Source organism: Macaca nemestrina, chromosome 13 (genome assembly GCF_043159975.1).
Source record: "Macaca nemestrina isolate mMacNem1 chromosome 13, mMacNem.hap1, whole genome shotgun sequence".
NCBI lineage: Eukaryota > Metazoa > Chordata > Mammalia > Primates > Cercopithecidae > Macaca > Macaca nemestrina.
Genome location: NC_092137.1, coordinates 75,247,382 through 75,265,549, shown reverse-complemented (window position 1 = coordinate 75,265,549; position 18,168 = coordinate 75,247,382). Strand labels below are relative to the sequence as shown.

Sequence of the window (18,168 nt, the reverse complement as noted above, 5' to 3'; positions counted from 1 at the left end):
AAGGTACCTGAATGGGACAGGCTGACATGTCTGTCTTGCCAATGGGACCATAGCACTATACACAGAGGCACTGGCTAAGGCTCTAGTGACCCCATGTAGTACAGAACAAGCCCTACCAACATTTGTCTCTGGGACTCCTTCCTCACTTTCATCACTGACCAGTGTCCCCTACTACTGATGCCTTCTTTTAGATATATTTTATCAGGTCAAGATGAGTCGGAGGCTGAATCGCTTTACTTTAAGGTTCTACTCTCAAGGGATAATCTTCCTACCTCTTGCACCAAATTCTTGGGGAGAGCCCACCACAGCTTACATACTAGAGCATATTATTAGGAGCAGAAGGCTCTTGATTATGGTATTCTGAGCAGATGCTCACGCATTTCCTTTCCACTGCAGGAAATTTCTCAAGCAGGGACAATACATTTCTGAGGTTCATATAACTTGTAGTGAACGATACATGAGAACTCTGTGTATTAAACTCTGTACGTGGCTTGAAGAAAGTCTGGGAGGCTTCTGGGCCAGAATCTGTTGAAAAGTGTAATTGTCGGCCGGGCGCAGTGGCTCAAGCCTGTAATCCCAGCACTTTGGGAGGCTGAGACAGGCGGATCACGAGGTCAGAAGATCGAGACCATCCTGGCTAACACGGTGAAACCCCATCTCTACTAAAAAATACCAAAAACAACTAGCCGGGCGAGGTGGCAGGCACCTGTAGCCCCAGCTACTCGGGAGGCTGAGGCAGGAGAATGGTGTAAACCCAGAAGGCAGAGCTTGCAGTGAGCTGAGATCGCGCCACTGCACTCCAGCCTGGGTGACAGATGGAGACTCCGTCTCAAAAAATAAAAAAAAATAAAAAAAATTTTAAAAAGTGTAATTGTCATTTCTCAGAAAACTCAGGGAAAATTTCTAAAATCATCACAGCCTAACCCTGATTTTGAAATCGCCTTTGCAAAGATTATAACAGTGAGATAAATATGGCATGGTTGACTCCATCTTGCCTCTAGCCTCACAGGCTCTCTCCCAAGCAGCTTTAATTACAGGTGAGTGCCACCATGCCTGGCTAATTTTTGTATTTTTAGTATACATGGGGTTTCACCATGTTGCCCAGGCTGGTCTCGAACTCCTGGCCTCAAGTGATCCACCCGCCTTGGCCTCCCAAAGTGCTGGGATTATAGGTTTGTGCCACTGTGCCCAGTCCATGTGTAATTCTTTTAGTGGATATATGTTTTCATGTCCCTTGAGTAAGTGCCTAAGGCAAATGCTGGTTTACAGGAAAGGTGATGTTTAGTTTTTATTGCAGCAATATTTCAAATGTTGTCTTTAACACATGAAAACATGTACATCACATCCTTGGACAAAGTTAGGTGAGGATGGACAAGACACACAAAGGTATTTACACTTACATGCACACGCTCTTTAAAGAGAATATGTCATTAGCATGATTAATCATTGGTCACTATCCAGTTCTGTGTTTGTGACTCTTCATGGAGAAATGGAGATCTGGGATAATGGGCGGATTTTGTTTTTAGGAAGTCTGACTTCGGAGGGAATGAAATTGAAGGCCTCAAGTGATTTGCTAACTGGGGAGAGAAACCAAGGAGTGGGTATGGCCAGCAGGCTGCTAGCTGCTTCCTCCACTGCCACCAATGAAGGATTGAAGAGATGGTCCAATATTGGCTTGTGGTAAGCCCTCACAGCACCACCCACAGAGTCAGCCCTACTCATGTCTGGAAACGTCATTTTGAGAGCTTTCAGGGATCTTGGAGACCATCACAGTGTAGCTTGCTGAAAATATAAGCCCTGGAATCACATCGACTGGATTCAAATCCCAGCTCGAACCCTAATTGCTATGCAACCTTAGGTCTAAGCCTCAGTTTTCTCATTCGTAAAATGGAGATAATAGCACCTTCTGCACAGAGCTGTCAGGAAACTTAAATGAGATCTTGCACCTCAAGTGCTTAACACAGGGCCCAAAACAATGGATGCTCCAAGCACACCCTCTATCATTATCATGTCTACATCCTCATTTTAGAGAAACAGTGGCCCAGGAAAGCAGAGTGTCCCACCAGTGCTAAACAGCAAGGAAAGAGCAGAGTGAGAGTTAACTTAGGTCTACTGACTCCAATTCCACGCCCCTTCTGCCTCAGCATGCTGCCTTCTTCAATATACCAGACACGAGCCTAGGGGCTCAAAAAGGAAACTTTCCCCAACCTATCTGGGCACAACGCAGTCTGTGCAGACAACCTAGAAGAGATTTGTGGCTGAATGCAGGTCATTCCTAGAGAGTGAGGGGCATGGACTCATAGAATTACAGTTCAGGCTAGGCTCTACCACTTAACACTTGTGAGCATTCAAGCTCACTCTTTTAATATCTCTGAGCCTACTTCCTCTTCCGTGACATGGAAATAATAATGCATCATGAGAATGCCTGGCACATTGTAGCACTCTACAAGTGAGATCCTTGTTGCCTTTGGGGTTCTAACTCCTGTATCGGAACAGGGATCATTGTCCAAGAGGAGCTATGACCTCTCAGGTCCCAGAGAACACAGAGGAAAAAAAGTGTAACCTGGCTTCCAGAAAATTGGGAGATTTTATCGCTCTTGAGAAACCAGTAGGCAACACTGGGACAAGCAATCTCAGGGCCAGCTCAGAGATTCACTGTTTAGTCCCAGCCCAGTGTCACAAAGCTTTTCCAGTCTCCTCCTAGTTCTTCTGGTCCCTCCTCACAACACAACAATGTGCATCATATACTAAATAATGCAGAAAAAAATACAGACGAAGGATTTAAAAAATTGCATCACCTAGAAATAACCATCATTAAGTAAAAATCACTTTATACATTATTCTATGAGAGAAAGATGGGTAGAATGAGCAGACAGGTAAACAGAAATACTTACATAAAATAATACAATATCTGCTATTTTAATTACAAAATACTAAAGTTGCCTTTACGAAAATTTAACAGAAGGAAAAATCTCTAAGTGAAAATGAACTTTATGCTGGACTTCGAATGTTTCTTTGGCATAAGAAAAATTATTTCTAAACACACTCCTTGAAGGTTAAGAGACTATAAAAAATTTAAGAAATTCAAGTTATTTTTAAGGCCAGGTGTGGTGGCTCATGCCTGTAATCCCAGCACTTTGGGAGGCCGAGGCAGGTGGATCACAAGTTCAAGAGATCGAGACCATTCTGGCCCACATGGTGAAATGCCGTCTCTAATAAAAATACAAAAATTAGCCAGGCGTAGTGGTGTGTGCCTGTAATCCCAGCTACTCGGGAGGCTGAGGCAGGAGAATTGCTTAAACCCAGCAGGCAGAGGTGGTAGCGAGCCGAAATCGCACCACTGTACTACAGCCTGATGACAGAGCGAGACTCTATCTCAAAAAAAAAAAGAAAAAGAAAAAGAAATTCAAGCTATTTTTTAAAATCATGTTTCCATTTTAGAGAGTATAAATGGACTTTGGCAATGAAAAGTGATGTCTGCAACCTCCCCTTCATTTCTTTATGTATTAGTTAGCTTTTGGGCTCGTTTCATTGAGTTTATGATGTTACTATTCTGTAATTAAAACACTCAGGAGGAATTTTCTTCTGTACCTTGGACTATGCTTTTTTCTAGACTGGGCTCCTTGCCTTTTGGACACGTTTTGGTTTTGCTGTTGCTTATTATATAGTTCTGCTATTTCTTTTCACTCTGCTCATGTTTGGGCAGTCTTTCCATTTTGCTGTGATATAATAATAACAATATTACCTGACACAACTATATATGGCCTTACTATGTGCCAGTTGCTGTTCTAAGAGCTTTCCATATATTAACTCATTTAATCCTCACAAGAATCCTGAGGTTTTATCACTATTCCCATTTTATAGATGAGAAAGTTTCAGCACAAAGAAATTAAGTAACTTGTTCAAGTAACTTAATCTTTTTTCTTTCTTTCTTTTTTTGACACGGAGTCTCTCTCTGTCGCCCAGGCTGGAGTGCAGTGGCGCGATCTCGGCTCACTGCAAGCTCTGCCTCCCAGGTTCACGCCATTCTCCTGCCTCAGCCTCCCGAGTAGGGGCGACTACAGGCGCCCGCCACCACGCCCGGCTAACTTTTCATATTTTTAGTAGAGATGGGGTTTCACCATATTGGCCCAGGCTGGTCTCAATATCCAGACCTCGTGATCCACCTGCCTCGGCCTCCCAAAGTGCTGGGATTACAGGTGTGAGCCGCCGCGCCCTGCCTAACTTAATCTCTTAATGGTGAAGTGGATATGTCTCACAGAGTCTTCTTTCTCTAATGCCTCTTAAGTAGCAGATAAGAAACTAGGGATTCTGGCTCCAGCATCCATTTTCTTGGCCACTTTACTTTCCACTATACCTAAGGTCAGCTTGTGCTCTCAACTGAGCTACAGTTTGAGGGCGCTTCTACTTATTTCTATATACCTGGCCTGAAGGTTTGGTGAGTGGAGAGGGAGGATTCAGCTTAGAAGGTGTGCCAACTTGGAGGTTTAACACACAGTACTAGGATTTACTCTACCTACTTGGAGCTACATTCCATCCCCTTAGCTGTAAATGCATCCTCTAGCTTAGCCTATAGCCCTCACATCCACTGAAGAGTTCATCTCCACCTGCTTCACCCATTTCTCCCCAGGAGCCCTTTCCACTTCTCCACAGTCAGAAAAGGGAAAAGCTACCAACCCTTTGATTTAATTTCCTCCTGACTGAGCGTATAAAAACTCTCAAGATTTGGGTGACTCACAGTTATGACTTCTGGCAGATGGGTTTAGAAACCTTTCTGTGTCATGCACTTCCTCTCAATTCTAGAATTTTCCATGTCATTCCTTATTCGCTTGTTGAAGTTTGTGGCACTGCAATGTGTCTCATTCCTTGTTTGATTGCTGGAGTTGAATATTTTGCTAATTTGTATGAACTCAGTGTGGGGGGGGAGGGATTGCTCATTTATTAAATTAGCTATTAGAGAGACTGTAAGACATATCTACTTCACCATCCTGATCCAGATACACATACAGCATACCATCCATTGTTCTTGAAGGTTCCAAGTTAGCTAGATATTGTAGATTTGATGAGGGAAACTAGATTCCTACAGGAATCTAGTTATACTTTAAACAGTATAAAAACTACAAGATGGTACTGAGAACATTCTGAGCTAATTAGTTAGGTGAAAAAAAGAAAAATGCTTTAAGTGTTAAGATGTCCAGAGATATAAAGCCTTGAATGAGGAATGAGGGATCCCTGATTCAGATACAACGAAGGAATCAGGAACATATTTTAAATTTCCTATGTCGAGACAATGGCTCATGTCTGTAATCCCAACATTTTGGGATGCCAAGGCAGGTGGATAACTTGAGGTCAGGAGTTTGAGACCAGCCTGGCCAACATTGTGAAACCCTGTCTCTACCAAAAATATAAAAAATTTGCCGAGTGTGGTGGCACCCGCCTGTAATCCTAGGTACTCGGGAGACTGAGGTAGGAGAATCGCTTGAACCCAGGAGGCGGAGGTTGCAGTGAGCTGAGATCGTGCCACTACACTCCAGCCTGGGCGACAGAGCAAGACACCATCTCAAAATAAATAAATAAATAGTACAATTTTCTACTTTTTAGCATCATTTTCTCTGATTCTTTTTGAATATTAGTCCTTAATACTGTTAATATCAGATTTCAATAGCTTGCTTTTCCCCATCTCCAAGCATGATCTATACCATCAGGAAATTCCACTTTAGTGCTCCCAGCCAGATATACTGGGACTGGTCTCTTTCTGATCCATTAGCCCATGACTGACAGACACTAAGGGAGGAGGAGGGCACAGGAGTTGGTGACCACAAAGGAAACCCTGCTTCTCCACAGGGGCTTATACCAAAAGGTAGAAAAGTAAGGAGTCCCCTGTGCCTCATTTGAGTCATCTCACCAACAGAGCTAAGTGCAGCTAAGAACCATTTATAGGATTTTTTTCAAAATTTAATATCTTGTGGAACTGGGAGAAAATATTTACATAATACATATCTGCTAAATACAAATTAAAACCACAATGAAATACCACTACACACCTATTATAATGGCTAAAATTTTTAATACCAACTGCTGACATGGATGCAAAACAACTGAAATTCTTAATCACTGCTGGTATAAGTGCAAAATGGTACAGCCACTTTGGAAAACAGTTGGCATTTTCTTTAATAATTAAACATACACTCACAATAAGATCCAGCAATCCCACTCCTGTATACCCAAGAGACAACAAAAAGTGATGTTCACACAAAAACCTATATGCAAATGTTACAGTAGCATTATTCATAATCACTAAAAACCGGAAGTAACTCAAATGCCCTTCAACTGGCAGATAAACAGATTGTGGTACTTACATCCCATACAACAAAACACTATTCAACAATAAAAAGGAACACACTACTGATAACATGCAACATGGATGAACCTTAAATACCTTATGCCAAATTGAAGCCAGACTCAAAAAGCTACATACTGTGTGATTTGATTTATATGACATTCTGGAGGTGGCAAAATCACAGGGACAATAGATTACTGGTTTCCAGGGACATTGTTGGTGGGATGGGTTGACTATAAAGGCGTGGCATGAGGGAATTTTGTGGTGATGTAACCGTTCTATACCTTGTGATGGTGATTTTAGGTATTTATTAAAGTTAAGAGGTGTACACTAAAACAGGTAAATTTTGCTAAAAAAAAAAATAAAGTTCACAAAAGAAAAATATGTCCTGTGGAAAAAATTTTTAAATAACCCACTTAATTGGTAAGAGAAAGCTCAGGAAGGGTGATTAACATATCATGGGAGGTAATGAGTAGCAGGATGAGAACCAGTATCTCCCGGCCCCCGTCCAGGATCCTTTCCACTACAGCAGAATTTCCGATTTTTTTTTTTACCTTGATTTTCAATAAGAAGTGTATTAGTTTTCTATTGCTGCCATAATAACTTACCACAAATTCAGCAGCTTAGACACTTATTTACCTCAGAGTTCTGCAGGCCAGAGGTCCAGTGTGGCATAACTAGATTCTCTGCTCGGGGTTTCACAAGGCCAAAGCAAATATGTCAGAATGTGTCAGCTGGCCCGGCTGTTATGAGGAGGCTTGAGGGGAAAATCCACATTCAACTGCAGAGACTATTGGCAGAATTCCGTTCCATGCGGTTGTGGGACTGAGGCTGTTTCCTAGCTGTTGATCATCACTCTCAGCATCTAAAGCCTGCCCACATTTCCTGCCTTATGCCCCCTCCATCTTCAAAGCCAGCAACAGGCCTTGTCCTTTTCATGCCTTAAATCTTTCTGACAGCCCCTTCTGCCCTCAGCTGGGGGAAAGCTGTTTTTAAGAGCTCATGTAATTACTCTGGGCCTGCACAAACAATCTAGGATCATCTACTTGAAGGTCAACAGATTAGTAACATAACTTATATCTGCAAAATCGCTTCAGATATGTAATGTAACATATTCATGGGCATAAAACCAGCGGGTGAAGGTGATGGGGGCCTTCCGTCTGCCTACCACATACATTTTACACAATGACCTAATATACACACATGTAAATGAAACAACAATTAGAACACTTACCGTTACTAAATTCAACACTGTTATTTCAAAATGCTAGTGGCAACACACTTTGATTTCACATCCCACTAATGAGCTGCAAACTGTAATCTGAGTTTATCTTGAAAATGGACCATGATATCCTTTTAAATTCCCATTGGCAATAATAGGAGGCCTAAAGAAGGGCCTCTGGGGTCTGTTTCATGCTCAAAATCATATGCAATGTTATAGAATTACAAGAAACACAAGACAATCCCCGATTAGAGAGATCCTAGCGAATACCCAGCTAGCACTACTCCAGTTGTCAAGGTCATGAAAAATGAGGAAAGACTAAGAAACTGCCATAGACCAGTGGAGACTGGGGCAACATGACAAGTAAATATGATATAGTAACATGGACTGGATCTGAGAAAAGGGGTATTAATGAAAAAATGGTGAAATCCAAAGAGACTGTAGTTAAACAGTAACCTATAAATGTCCGTTTCTCAGTTGTGACCAATGTACTTGGTAATGTTAACAATGGGGAAACGAGGTAAGGGGCATATGAGACTTCTCTCTACTACCTTTGCAACTCTTCTGCAAACCTAGTATTACTCCAAAATAAAGCTTATTTTTTAAATGTTACAGTACTGAACATCTGTGCATCATTCTAGGGAGCAAATCCCATGGACTATTTTAAAAATGATCCGTGACCCAATTAACAGCCACTGTCCAAGGCTTCCTGCTGCTTTCCTTAACTGCTACTTTCTAGGTACTCTGCCTCCTTCGTTATGTCACCCACAACTTTCCTCCATACCAAAGCTTAGCCAGGGACTGCAGGATGTAGGGAATGAGGAGTGATTATGTAATGAGTATGACGTTTCAGCTTGGGAAGATTTTTAAAGTTCTGGAGATGGATGATGGTGTTAGTTGCACAACAATGTGAATGTACTTAAAGCCACGGAAATACATGCTTAAAAATTATTACAAAAGTAAATTTTACTTTATGTACAATTTACCACAATTTTTTAAAATGAGGTACTAGTACATGCTATATAGCATAGATAATCCTTAAAAACACTATCAAAGTGAAAAAAGCCAGACACGATAGACCACATTATTACATGATTCCATTCATATGAAAATGTTCTAAAATCGACTGAGGTGACTGGTGTACATATTTGTGAATATACTAAATACCACTGAATTGCATACTTTAAATTGGTGAAATATAGAGTATGTGGATTATATGTCAATAAATAAAACTTAAAAAATTTTAACTGGCTTTCAATCTAGGACCGTCCTATTTATTTGAACTCCTGAGGTCAAGTGGTGTTCCATAAATTCTGGAACCACTTTCTGGTGATGTGCTGGAAAAATAAAAGAACAAAATTAATGAAAGGACTGCAGGTTAGAATGGCTGGCAGGGAAGATCAGGAAGGTCTGTGATCAGGTATGGTGGCTCTCCCATCACAGGGTAAGAACAAAGGTGAGATTATAAAACACACTAGACTGAGGTTGATCAAAAACCTTTATTCTGGTCCTCATCATTCAGGAAGCCACTTATGCAGAACACTTTCTTCATCCCTGCTCTAAGCAGCAGCAGCTGCATCCAGGCTTGATATGGAAGACAGACAGAAGCAGTGGAAGACCTTGCAGAGAAGAGCTCATTGATGAGATCTCTGCTTATCCCGGCATAGGTGAAGGCAGAACAGGAAGAGTGTGTGTAAGTGCAAAGACTCCGTTCTTCAAAGCTGAGGCCTGTGGACAAGGGTGAACTGAAGGCTGCAGATGAAGGCTCACAAAACTGCCCCGCTCAGCAATCAATCCAAAGTACCTAAACATACAAAGAGCAATGAGTATACCAGGGGACCTCAGGAGCTGGATTAGTGTGACAAGCTGGGCTAAGTTAATGCAGAAGAGGCTCCAGTATTGGCAGCAGTTCTCTAAGACCAAAATACTAATTTTGAGGATGATCTATCCAAAATATCCCCAGGGAAAAACATGTCATTACAGATGGTGGGCAGTTAGGAATTAAGCATACTAGTCTGAAGAGTTAGAATTAGAAGTGGGAAAAGAGCTAAGAAGTCGTTGTGTAAGTTAATGAACACTGATGAAGACCATATAAGGAAGGAATAATATAAAATAAATGAGGTAAACTCCCTAATTAAAGAGAAACTTTTGAAAAGTTTCAGTTCCAGATGGGGGACTGGGCCCACAAGTACATATGCCCTCCCATCCAAGATTCCATTCAAAAGGTAAAAAAGTTTAAAAAGTATAAATCTACAACAAATAGGGGCCCACTGGCAATTAATGGATTTCAACAAAAAAACTGAATAACAGAAACCTGATCAAAGTAGGCTTATAAATAGAGCAGAGGGAAAAGGAGCCTAGAATGAACACAGAGGGGCTGCAGCAGAAGAGGAGGCCCATATGCCTAAAAGAACCATGAGGAAGCTCCAGGCTCAAGTCATCAGGAATGGCGATGTGAGATGAAAATTTGGTTAGTGACCAGAGGGTCTGTATGAGAAACAGTTGCCCGTCTCCCCACAACCCTCCCCACAGACAGCACAACCAGAAGACAGGCATTTAAACCTAACTTGGAAGAAAAGAAAAAAAAAGATCACAGGGCTCTCTTCTAAAGAACTATGTTTAAAAAAAAAAAAAAGGCTGGGTGCAGTGGCTCATGCCTGTAATCCCAGCACTTTGGGAGGGGGAGGCGGGCAGATCACTTGAGGTCAGGAGTTCGAGTCCAGCCTGGCCAACACAGTGAAACCCCATCTCTACCAAAAAATGCCAAAATTAGCCAGGCGTGGTGGTGCATGCCTATAGTCCTAGCTACTTGAGAATCTCTTGAACTTGGGAGCAGGGGTTGCAGTGAGCAGAGATCACGCCACTGCCTTCCAGCCTGGATGACAAAGCAAGACTCCATCTCAAAAACAAATAATAAATAAAAATGAAATAAAATATACCAAGCATTGTTATAAATCGATTTTAAAAAGGACAAAAATGCATAACAGAAAAATAGGAGACACCCCTCAAAAAAAAACAGGCATGCATATGAAAAGATGTTCAATATCAGCCACAATCAGGGCAATACGAATTAACACCACAATGCAACTATCACTTACATTCAATAACAGCATGTCAAAAATCAAAAACTCTGGTAATACCATGTGTGGGTAAGAATGAGAAGCAATGGGAATTATCATGCACCGCTGGTAGGAATGTGAATTGGAATACATGAAATTCAGCAGTACCTACCAAAGATGGAGATATGAATACCCTATATATCCTAGGTTCCAGCAGTATATTTTATACACACATACACATCTACCCTAGAGAAACATGTACAAGACTGTTCATAGCAAGTTGTTCGTAATAGCAAAAATAAGGTTTCCCAAATATCAACATTAAAATAGCTCAATTGTGGTACTGTCATATAGCAAGGAATATGAACAAACGAGTTATGTGCAATCACACAGATGAATCTCATAAACGCGTTAACTTAAAGAAAACAGTTGTGTGACAGATGTTGACCAATAAATGCATATGGTTTGGTTCCATTTGCAGAGAGTTCGAAAAAACAAAACTAAACTTTAGTGCTCAGGGATGCATGCTAATATAGTAAACTATAAAGAAAAGGAAGCAATTACCAAAAAAGTTAGGATACAGTAATGTCGGGAAAAGGGATGAGAAGAGATATGATGAAGAATGAATATATGTGGGACTTTTGGGGGCTGACAATACCCTATCTCTTGGCCAAGATGGTGGTTACGAGGGTATTCATTTTATCATTTATTGACTTTACATTTACAGCACACACACTTCACATATGTTATATTTCATAAGACTTAGAAAAAGAATATACATATACACATATAAACATATTTGCATAAAATATCCAGGTTATACAAGAAAACTAGTAACAGTTGTTTGCAGGGAGGGGACCTGAATGAGGAATTAAGGGACAGAGAAAGGGTAGAGAAAGACTGTTTACAGCCCTAGTTTTCAACTTCTACAATCAATGAGGGATAAAGCATGGAAGATTTAATTGTGATAAGATTTAAATGTTATTAGCTTTGACAATGTCAAATTACTAGATAACACAAATTCATAGCTAGATGTGAACTAAAAAGAGAAAAGGGATACGTGCACTAATAGTCATACTTTACAAACTGGGGAGTCAAGAAATGCATTAAAAGTTGGACACAACAACAACCGAAGACATTCCAGTATGTTATATAAACTGTAGAGGTAAAGAAACTAAAACTAGTGATACAACTACCAAAAATAAGAAAGACAAGAGGGGATTTATGGGGTTCTACAGGTTAGCCAAATCTTCATTTATCACAGCAGGAAGTCAATACACACTGTCTACAGCTGACACATCAATGGGTAAGCATATTAATTAGAAATAAACGTAACCACCAGAAAAGCTCAAAACACTAACAAAACAGTGGGCAGACAGCAGCTATACTTCATTATAAGCCATTAGGTAACTATTTGATTTTCAACCATGGATATGTATTGCTCATAAAAAGGAAAAAAAATGTATTTACTTAGACCATACACATCTAAGGACATAAGAACATTTATTTTACCAAGTAAAAAATAATATAATGCAGACTGAATCCACAGGGGCTATGGTGGCTAACATTCAGATCTACCAAAGTAGGTTAGAGCAGCAGGATTCAATTACAGAGATAAATGAGGATGAAAGCAGAGGATGAAAATAAACACAGCAATCATTCAATAAATGGCCATTTATTAAAAATCCAAGCTAAGCACTATGCTGTGATAGAGACTAGAGTGGAAAACTACATAAAACCTCCCCACTTCTACTCCTAGTACCCTCCAGTTTATTTTCCCCAGGACAGCAATGTTGTGTACTTAAAATACAAATCTGATCATATCACTCATGTCTTTGAAAAGCTGGTAATTAAAAATGAAGAGGTAAAGTAGGCTCCAAACATTTTTGACTGCAGAACTTACAGAAAGTCTGTCACAAGGAGTGCCTGCCTTAGGTAGGACTAAAAAAAAGTTAATTTTAAGAAAAATGAGTAGGTGGAAAGAGAGGCTGAAGAAAAATCTGCAAATTAAAAGAATGCTCAATAGTCTAGGCATGAAGCTAGCCATGGTAATGTATCTAATAAGACATTTAAAAAATATCTATCAAAAGGACCAGGGGCCTAGGTTGACATGGAGATGCAGAACAAAGGAGTAAAAAGAGTAGAATAAATCAAGAGATTTCTAAAGGTAATAAGGCTTAGAGGAGGTAATGAGAACACCCCAGGAGAATGAAATGAGGATACACGGCTTTTGCCAAGCTACTCAATCAAAATACAGTCATGTGTCGCTCAACAACAAGGATACATCGTGAGAAATGCATTACATCTTCAGGCGATTTCACCACTGTGTGAACACCATAGAGTGTACTTACACAAAGTTAGATGGTATAGCCTACTATACACTTAGTCTACAGGGTATACCTATTGCTCTCAGGCTACAGACTTGAACAGTATGTTACTGTACTGAATACTGTAGGCAAATGTAACATGGTGATAAGCGTATTTAAATATATCTAAACATAGAAAAGGTAATGTATTTCATTAGGATGTTATGACCACTACCTCACTGGGCAACAGGAATTTTTCAGCTCCATTATAATCTGATGGGACCACCCTCATGTGAGCAGTCCATGGCTGACCAAAATGTTATTATGCAGCACATGACTATATATGTGTAGTGAAGAGTAAGCTGATCAGATTTAAGAATTAAGTAGCGGCCTGGTGCGGTGGCTCACACCTGTAATCCTAACACTTTGGGAGGCCGAGGCGGGCGGATCACAAGGTCAGGAGATCGAGACCATCCTGGCTAACACAGTGAAACCCCATCTCTACTAAAAATGCAAAAAAAAAAAATTAGCCGGGCGTGGCGGCAGGCGCCTGTAGTCCTAGCTACTTGGGGAGGCTGAGGCAGGAGAATGGCGTGAACCTGGGAGGCGGAGCTTGCAGTGAGCCGAGATCGCGCCACCACACTACAGCCTGGGCGACAGAGCGAGACCCCGTCTCAAAAAAAAAAAAAAAAAAAAAAAAATTAAGTAGCAGAAATAGCTCTGAGGCAAGGTAGCTAAAATTAGGTATTTCAAATATTTGCTTTTTTAATGAAAAAATTTAGTTAGTACACAAGTTAATCCATGACTCCTAAAAACACAGACAAGTACAAGTCTTATTGCAGCAAAATAATCACTTCACACAGATTGTTGAAGAAAAAAGAACAAGCGGTCACCCTTTAAATGTTGACAATTGTTTCTGATCTCTAACATGATAAGGGGGGCAAGGCTGATATCTAGGTATGGCGAACAAGATAGGAATCAAACTTCTGAATTCATCTAACTACACTGGGATCTTTACATTCCCTCCTATTTCTTTATGGCTAGCAATTTTCAGGTAGAAGTTTTAATTCCCCAAGGGAGAAAACTGAACCTCATTTAGCAAGTTACTTTTTTCTAACAGCAAGTAAGTACGGAGAAAGAATTATCCCTACACAAACAAGAAGCAGGCATCCGTTTTATGAGGTTTTGAATTTCACATCAACATGCAAAAGACAGGCGGAAATGACTGCCCACTGAGAGAGAACTCACCTTCCAGAAAAGCAAATTCATCCACAGCTTCTATTGCATTATCTGAAACACAAGGCAAAGAGACACCTGACTAACTCCAGCCATGCTGACGTCAGTCAGAAAACAGCACAATCTACAGTGAAGGGCATGAGGCTTTGGGCAAATGAGGGCAATTATAAGATGCGTCCCTTGCTGCCTTGAGATCCGTATCTACTCTACCAGCAACTCTCATATATGTATTAGTTGTCTCCCTAGAAGAGTAAGAAAAGTGTAGGCGAATACCATTCAATGCGGGGGGGGAGGAGGCTCCTAAAATACATCTAAATTATTTATTCGCTTTGCTCTTAAAGTTATCAGAGAAGAATGTGACAATAGACGCAGGGCGCATGAGAACACGGTATATGAAAGCTTACACAGGTGAGGGTTACCAACCAGACAAGAGTCAGAAATCAAATCCCCAGTTGCTAGGTGAAAAAGAATTATCTTTTTCTGGTGCAATTTGGCAGAAGGTATGAAGGGATCCAGTCCGCTTTGGCAACCCCAGACACCACACACTGCTCCACCACCCCAAGCAGAAAGCCTCTACAGGCAGGGCTTCCTGGCACTGTGGCCAACAGAAACCATCCTGGGGAGAGACGCTGTGGGACCTCTCAGATCAGAGTGACGTCTTCTCAACCTGCGCAAGGTAAAACCAGCCCAGCCCTCCCTTCTCTGTCCCCAGACACTGGCAGTGCCACTCTACCCAAGTCTCTCCTCTGAAGAGTTTTCCTTTTTCCCTGCTGAGCACAACAGTAGGCATCTTTTGCAATGGTCTCCACAAACAGTTCCTGTGAAGTAAAAAAGCAAAGTTTTAGTAATGGGTTCTAGCACACTGAGGAGGTGAGGGCTCTGGTTTGTGGAGAAGGCAGGCTCAGGGGCAAGAAAATGTTCTGGAAGCTAAGATTGTCCTGGACTTCATGAACATCCATTCCGCCACCCTCTTCCCAGTATTCTCCTTCATTCACTAAAGTCTCCTACAAGTTCTGTATGAGGCCCTGGAGATACAAATTAAAGTCACTCACTAACCAGGTCCTCAACAAGAGGGAGGAGTGTTAACAAAACACACAACTCGCATAGGTCCCCGGCCCCTTTCCTCCGCCTTCCGGGTCCACACCCACATCTCAAAACCCGGCCCACGCCACCCTAAGCCCCGCCCGCGGAAGGCCCCGAGGCTCCGCCCCGCGCTCCACCTCCCCCACCCCCGCGTGCCCTCGCGCTGCTGCCGCACCGCGGCTCGTGCCAGAATGAAGATGGCTTCCTGTCCGGCTAGCGTCACGTCGGGGTCCGCCTTCACCAAGGCCTTCACTCGCGCCAGAGGCAACCTCGAGAGACGAGCCCCAGGCACACTCGTTGGGGCTTGGGGCTGCAAGGCCGCTGCCTCCCCAGCAGGTCCCTCCTCCTCTCGGGGTGTCCCGCTTCCTGCCGCCGCCGCCGCTGCCATCCCGGCCCTGAGCGTGCTGCGCGCGGCCGCCGACTGTGCGCGCGCATGCGGCGCAGGCCCTTTCCCGCGCGGGCTGGAGGCCACACCCTGTGTAGGCGCGCGACTCCGCCCCTACGCGGCAGGGCGGTGCCGGAAACCGGGTGGGCTGGGACTGGGCTCCGGCTTTTCCCTCGCGCCTGGCCACCCTTGGGCTGTCGTGCCCTTGGTTGACGCTACCGGTGACCCTCTGGCCCGTTGGGCCTGTGGAGCCCAGGCACCTCCCCTTGGTGCCTGTGCCAGGCTGGTAAGGGGAGAAATCTAGACTGGGCTCGCAAGAGAGCCTCCGTCAAAACAATGTTAATACCCCAAGGCTAAGTAGGGCACGTGTCCGAGGGAGGCCCGGCCCTGGAGGTCCCAGCATCGTGGAAGAGGATGCCAGGGAGGCAGCGAAGTCTGGACCAAATTCAGTTATGGATGCTCTTGAAGGAGGAGTAGGGCTTTTGCAGGCAGGTAAGAAGAAATTCAGCCCAGCCAGAGGAAACAAGAAAAAGTCATGGAGGCTGGAAAGGATGAAATTGTGGTTGTAAGGCATCCACGTTTGTTCAAAAACAGGTTGCATCACAGCTTTGGTTCTCAAATTTGACCTCAAGATACCTTTACGGTCTTAAAGATTACTAAAGAGCCCAAGTAGCTTTTGTTTCTGTCAGTTATATCAGTACTTACTGTATTAGAATTAAAGTTTTAAAATACTGATTTAAAATTACTAATGCATTACGAGCTAACAAACAACATTTTTATGACAAGAAACTTTTTTTTAAAAATGAATCTAGTAAGAAAAGTCTCTAATGTCTGATTTCATGTGAGAACGGGATTCTCTAGCTGCTTCTGTTGATAACGTTAGCACTTCTCAGGTAACTCTGAAAAACTACTGCATCTCCTTGAGAGAATGTGAATGAAAAATACAAATAACCTCTTAGTAGTATTAAGAAAATAATTTTGACCTCATGGACTCCTGAAAAGGGTCTCCAGAAAATTCCCACCCCCATGAATCCCCACACCACACTTTGAGGTCTGATAGCATAGAGGAACAGTTTAATATTTACAATAGCTTTAATCTAAGTCAATCATAATAATAGTGAACCCCTTTGAGCATTTAGTATGTGCATGATTCAAAGTGTTTTACATTTATGTAAATCATAACTTCTGTCATTTTCACAATACCCTATATATTTTAACCTTATTTTACAAAATAAGCTTAACCTTATTATTGAAACCTTACTTGAAAACATTGAGGCGCAGAGTGGTTACTGAGTCACACACACACACGACAGAATGTGGTGAAGCCAAGATGAAGCTGAATTAATTGACATCTGAAATCAATTCCAAAATTATGTAGTAAACTCTGACTGGTGTACGGGTGGAAAGGTGTGAAAACTTTCTTTACCCATTTTAAGGGTCACAGCTGACACTCCTATAACACACACAAAAAAGCATAACAAATCTATTCAATCAAAGTTTTACATGACATGAGAGTCCAAAAATGCAAACCACAAGACCTAGAGGAAACTGTCTATTTTTATGCTTAGGTTATATGAAGAGGCGATAGCTGTGTAGAAATGTGATTAGAGGCCTGGTACAATGAGTGACACCTGTAATCCCAGCACTTTGGGAGGCCAAGGCAGGAGGACCGCCTGAGTCCAGGAGTGTGGACCAGCCTGGGCAACAGTTGGAGACCCCATTTCTGCGCGCGCGCACACACACACACACACACACAAGCACATACACATATTAATTAGCTGGGTACTGTGATCCTATAGTCCTAGCTACTTGGGAGGCTGAGGTGGGAGGGTTGCTTGAGCCCAGGAGTTCAAGGTTACAGTAAGCAATGATTTCACCACTGCACTCCAGCCTGGGCGACAGAGACCCTGTGTCTTAAAAAGAAAAAGAAATGTGATTGGACAAAAACAGAATGATAATGAGCTAATGTAATAGATTGAATGGGGAAACCCAGCAAGGCCTGTCTGTTCATATTCTTCTTGGCCTCTCTGTGTAGCATTCCTTCTGGTATTAGGGCAGGACCCTTCTGAAATGAGGGTCTTCAAGGGAGAAGGCAGAAAATAACCTTTCTAGGTTTTACGACTTGCTTGGAGGAAGGGAAGTTCTAGTTTCTATGACCTGCCTTGGGAAACAGGAATTCTGGTTTCCATGACTCACTGCGAAGAGTGGTGGTGTTACAGTGGGTAGCTGGTCAGACACAAACAGGGCAAGATAGGTCCCCCACACTCCACTGGGAATGTCAGACGATCATCAGGTGATGGTCAGACAGTGGTCACACCGCCTCTCTAAAATAGTAATTGCTCACAGCCAGCGCCAGGGAAAGGCAGTTTCCCTATAGATAGAAAAACCCTGAAACTTATGATCAGTAGCTTCCTGATGAGATCTCAGGAGTTGGGCGAGTGGCCTCACACATGCACACTAAGAGGCAAAATGGTGGAATTTAGCTGGTATATGACCTTCTGGGGGCATTCCACCAAAAAAGGGAAGAACGCCTCAGG

At 42.3% G+C, this 18,168-nt stretch overlaps 1 protein-coding gene across 1 annotated transcript; it reads right to left on the bottom strand.

Annotated features, from left to right (window-relative positions):
* Window positions 1-9,042: 9,042 nt before the first annotated feature.
* Window positions 9,043-15,672, bottom strand: LOC105465315 (DNA polymerase epsilon 4, accessory subunit). Its single transcript, XM_011713719.3, has 4 exons — window positions 15,422-15,672; window positions 14,897-14,981; window positions 14,176-14,217; window positions 9,043-9,366 (listed from the first exon to the last, which is right to left on the bottom strand). Exons 1-4 carry the CDS (start codon window positions 15,632-15,634, stop codon window positions 9,353-9,355), a joined length of 354 nt encoding a protein of 117 aa, XP_011712021.2. The 5' UTR covers window positions 15,635-15,672; the 3' UTR covers window positions 9,043-9,352.
* Between the last annotated feature and the right edge of the window lie 2,496 nt (window positions 15,673-18,168).